The 4048-nt window shown below is 37.1% G+C and overlaps 1 protein-coding gene across 1 annotated transcript in view; it reads left to right on the top strand.

Moving 5' to 3' along the window:
- Positions 1-4048, top strand: part of LOC106869994 (uncharacterized) — a 17459-nt gene that overhangs the window by 6608 nt on the left and 6803 nt on the right. The window contains exon 4 of the mRNA XM_014915951.2: positions 1864-1938. Within this exon, the coding sequence (XP_014771437.1) occupies positions 1864-1938 (75 nt within the window). The remainder of the gene's footprint in view (positions 1-1863; positions 1939-4048) is intronic.

Raw genomic sequence — 4048 nt, 5'->3', positions numbered from 1 at the left:
CTGCTGCTGCTGCTGCTGCACCTACTACTACTTATTTTGCTGTAACTTCTGTTACATTTCCATCAACTATTGCTGCTGCTGCTGCTACTACTACTACTGATGCTGATGAGGAGAAGAGAGAAGTGAAGGGAAGGAAGAAGCGGAGGAAACGATATCATCATCATCATCGTCATCATCATCATCATCATCATCATCATCATCCTCATCATCATCATTTCCTATTACAGTACTCTATTATCAACGCCATCTATTTCCGCCTCCTCTCTCTGTTTTCCCCAAATCTCTCTATATCTACTTGCAGTCTCTCTTTTACTGCCTTATGCTTGCTAACCAATTATCATTTTCATTCCGTGTGATAACCTATTGGCCAGTTACCGAATATGCCTCGATATCTTTTCGTCTTGAATATAAATTAATTTCATGAGGCTTTATGTGCTATCAAATTTATTTATTCATCCATCTTATCATATAGTTCCAGAATGGTAACTATATTTTCACGAAACCAAAAGTAATAAATCTGTTGGCTTTAGAATTCTGAAAATGAAAGAGAGATCACTGATGAGACTTGAATAACAATTTTAAAAAAGGAAGTATAAGAATCGAAGTTTATAATATCGATTAAGGCGATGAAGTAAGGCGAACATTGAGTATTAGATCACCAGGAAGATACTTTAGTTGGTGAGGATCTCATAATCTCTAGTTTGGGATATATTTAATACAAAGTGAGAACGAATTTAGTGAGACACCAGAGACCAGATATTTGAATCTGTCTTAACATATACTGGGTCGATAAGTGATAGGGGAATAACATAGTCTTTTCATATATCATACGAGAACTTGGTCATCTTCATGGAGTCGATCCCTTTCCAATATTGGTCGTTAGTCTTCAGGGAATTATACAGTCTTCTCGTGTAACACATGACAACTTGGTCAGCCTGGAGGAGTCGATTCCTTTCCAACATCCCAAAATATTGGCTAAGACAGGAAACTATAGACTGAAGAGAGTAAAACTGCATTATTAGAAATTGCGATGGTGGGAAATCCGACAGCATGATTTTAATGTAGACATACTTTAGAGAAATAGCTGCGAAAATTACAAGAGAGGGCGGCAGGTGAAACATTACGCAGAATATTTTGTTTTGTTTGTGTTTATTTGCAATTTGAAGCCTCATGAGAATTTACCACTAAAATGTTCAGGTTTTTCTATTGCAAAGATATTAATATAGTTGGATGGAATTGATGTGGTTAGCCACATGATTCTTGCTGGTGGATGATACGTGGATCTCCGTCGGTGATGACGATAACTTGCCCAGATTTTCGGTCAAATGAAATACAAACACGTTTAATTAACGTGCTGTTGAATGTGGCTGCTTATTCCAGAGATGTTTCTACCCTTAATGGATTTCTCAGACAGATTCAGTGTGACAAAGAGGGTAATGGCTCTTTCAAATACAACGGAAACACTCTGACAAAATTCTTATTACACCTGGGCTTAGATCGACCTGTAAAATGCATTTGACCAAGATGGCATACGTTGGGGTCAAACCTTGGCCCTTATGGTTACTAAGCAAACATATAAAAACATTCGGCTTTCGTCCACAGAAAAAATAAATAGTATAGAGAGAAATAGTGTTTCTGAAGATTACTATTGTTAGGAATACGGTTTGCTGATAGGAATGTGTTTACGGCCCGATAAGAACAAATGGCAATAAGAAGTGTGTTTAGTTAAAGGTTTAAATCAATACAACACAGACATTTCCATCGATTTGCAACCCTTTGTTTTATTTAATATATTCAGAATATATTATTTTTGTAAATATTTTATTATTCTTTTATCTGATTAAATCGGTTCTTTACTTCCAGGCCAAAGTCTGTCTTTACGTAATGTCAGTTCCTGCTTATCAAATTTTAAAATGTGAAATACAGAAAGCTCTTATGGTACGTATTTAAGTAAACATTTCGCTGCTACAACAGTGGGTCGTCTATCAGCCATTTTACACTGCTCGCTTATAATCAATAATAATGATTACATGAAATTATTCGTCTCACATCGTTTATTACATTCAAATCCGTTATATTTATCGTGGCAGTTCCAAGAAAGGGAAGAATGCTACTGCTATATAGCCCCAAGAAACACCGTTTCTAATTGGCTACGTGACACAAGTGTTCTGTGTCCCTAAGCTTTCAAACAGGGGAGATAAGAACCTTCACCCAACAAAGCCAGCATCCAGAAACTAGTTGGCAACAAACCATCACTTTATCGTGCTGCTATTGCATAACTCTCTCTGAGACATTTAGAAATGCAATATTTCTAATAAATTATATTTATCGTTTACGTCAAAATACCACAGTCCTTGTTGATCTGACTTAACTGAAGCGTGAATTTTGGTAGAACACATATTTCTTCCAGGTACTCCCATAGACTGCAGTACCCAAATGTATCACCAAAGTATGTTTGTGGTAAGCACTGCATTGCGGCAGTTCTTGGTAAGCTGAGAACCCATGGAATGTGAATTTAGGATTCGATATCGATCTAAACTTTATATTTCGGTATTGACCTATACTTAAAGAAAAATGGCCAGAGTCTAATGACTGAAACAAGTAAAAGATAACAGATAGAAGATAAAGAAGATGAGTGATTGCCAGAGTCTCTTGTACATCGCTGAATGAATTAAATGCTGGGCCACAAATGAATGGTGGCCCCCACCACAAACTGGAAAATGAATTTCCAAAATCTAGAGACACCCTACGACTTGAATGAAAGTCCGAGAGAAGTAGAAAATCCAGTCTATTAACAAACAGAAGTGTGTGTGTGTGTTTATGTATTATATGTAATAATGATAATAATAATAATAATAATAATAATAATAATAATAATAATAATAATAATAAATGCCAAAATGAACTTTTGTGTGTCAGTGTGTCACACTTTGACCCCCTTCTCTCACAATTCAATGACACTTTTACCCCTCTTGCTGCGGTGAGAGTAACAGTAGGCATAGAAACGGCGAGGGTGGGCGGAAGTAGATTGACAGCTGAGATGGTAATGGAATGATAGTAATAGTGTGAGCTGTAGTTGTGATAGAGGCGGAGGCGATAGTGATATTGGTGGTGGTGGTAGTGGTAGCTGAGGTGGCCAAACATGACGGTGATAGTAAGGGATGGGAAGGCGGTGAAGTCAAAGGTATTGATGGCGGTGGCGTCTGAAGTCTGAATGCTGTGTGTATGGCAGTTGTGGTGGCGATGGTGGTTGTACTGGTGATGGTGGTGGTTGAAAATAATCAACAGGAAGAGAGAGAGAGAGAGAGGGGGGAGAAAAAGAGAGAGAAAGAAAACAGTTAGACGGAAAAAAATTGTACTGTTCCCCGAATGGGAAGACAAAAAAATGTTTATCATGAAGTTTTGCAATAGGCTTCAAGTCGACATATTATATCATAGTTTTGACGAAAATTGTTCATTGCTTGAAAAATACTGGTATAGTTTCATAAAACTTAATATGTAGTCCACAGGAGTCAGCTTAAAAGCCGCCCGGTACATTATTTACATTTGACCTCATCTTCTTTATTCACCTGGATAAATAAATAAATTTAATAGCATAACGTTTCGGCTGATATACCCTCGAACCTTCTTAGGGAAATTTCCAACCTGGGTTCTCATTCCTAAGGTATTTTTCGATGTTATTATTACTGCTTGGAATCGAATTCGGAATCTTGGGGTTAGGTGCCCGCGCTCTTAACCACTACACCATATGCCCGTGGGAAATTATGGAGTGAATTTTAGGGCTTATAAATCTAATATTTTCCTATTCTTCCTTAATACCGTTCCCATATGCTACTCATATCTGCAAAGAATATAAGTAGCAATCGTGATACGCACCACGAAGAAATGATCAAATCAAGCTCAATAACAATCTGTTAAGCAACAACTACCCGCCAAAACATACTCTCCACTCCAATTATGAAGAAAGGAGAGGACGAAACCAATAAACTATCCACAGTCTGTCTGCCCAATTAATATACATATACAAACATATATATATATATATATA

The sequence above is a fragment of the Octopus bimaculoides genome, chromosome 4 (assembly GCF_001194135.2).
Source record: "Octopus bimaculoides isolate UCB-OBI-ISO-001 chromosome 4, ASM119413v2, whole genome shotgun sequence".
NCBI lineage: Eukaryota > Metazoa > Mollusca > Cephalopoda > Octopoda > Octopodidae > Octopus > Octopus bimaculoides.
The sequence above is the reverse complement of the archived record's forward strand: the minus strand, read 5'-3'. Positions and strand labels throughout refer to the sequence as shown.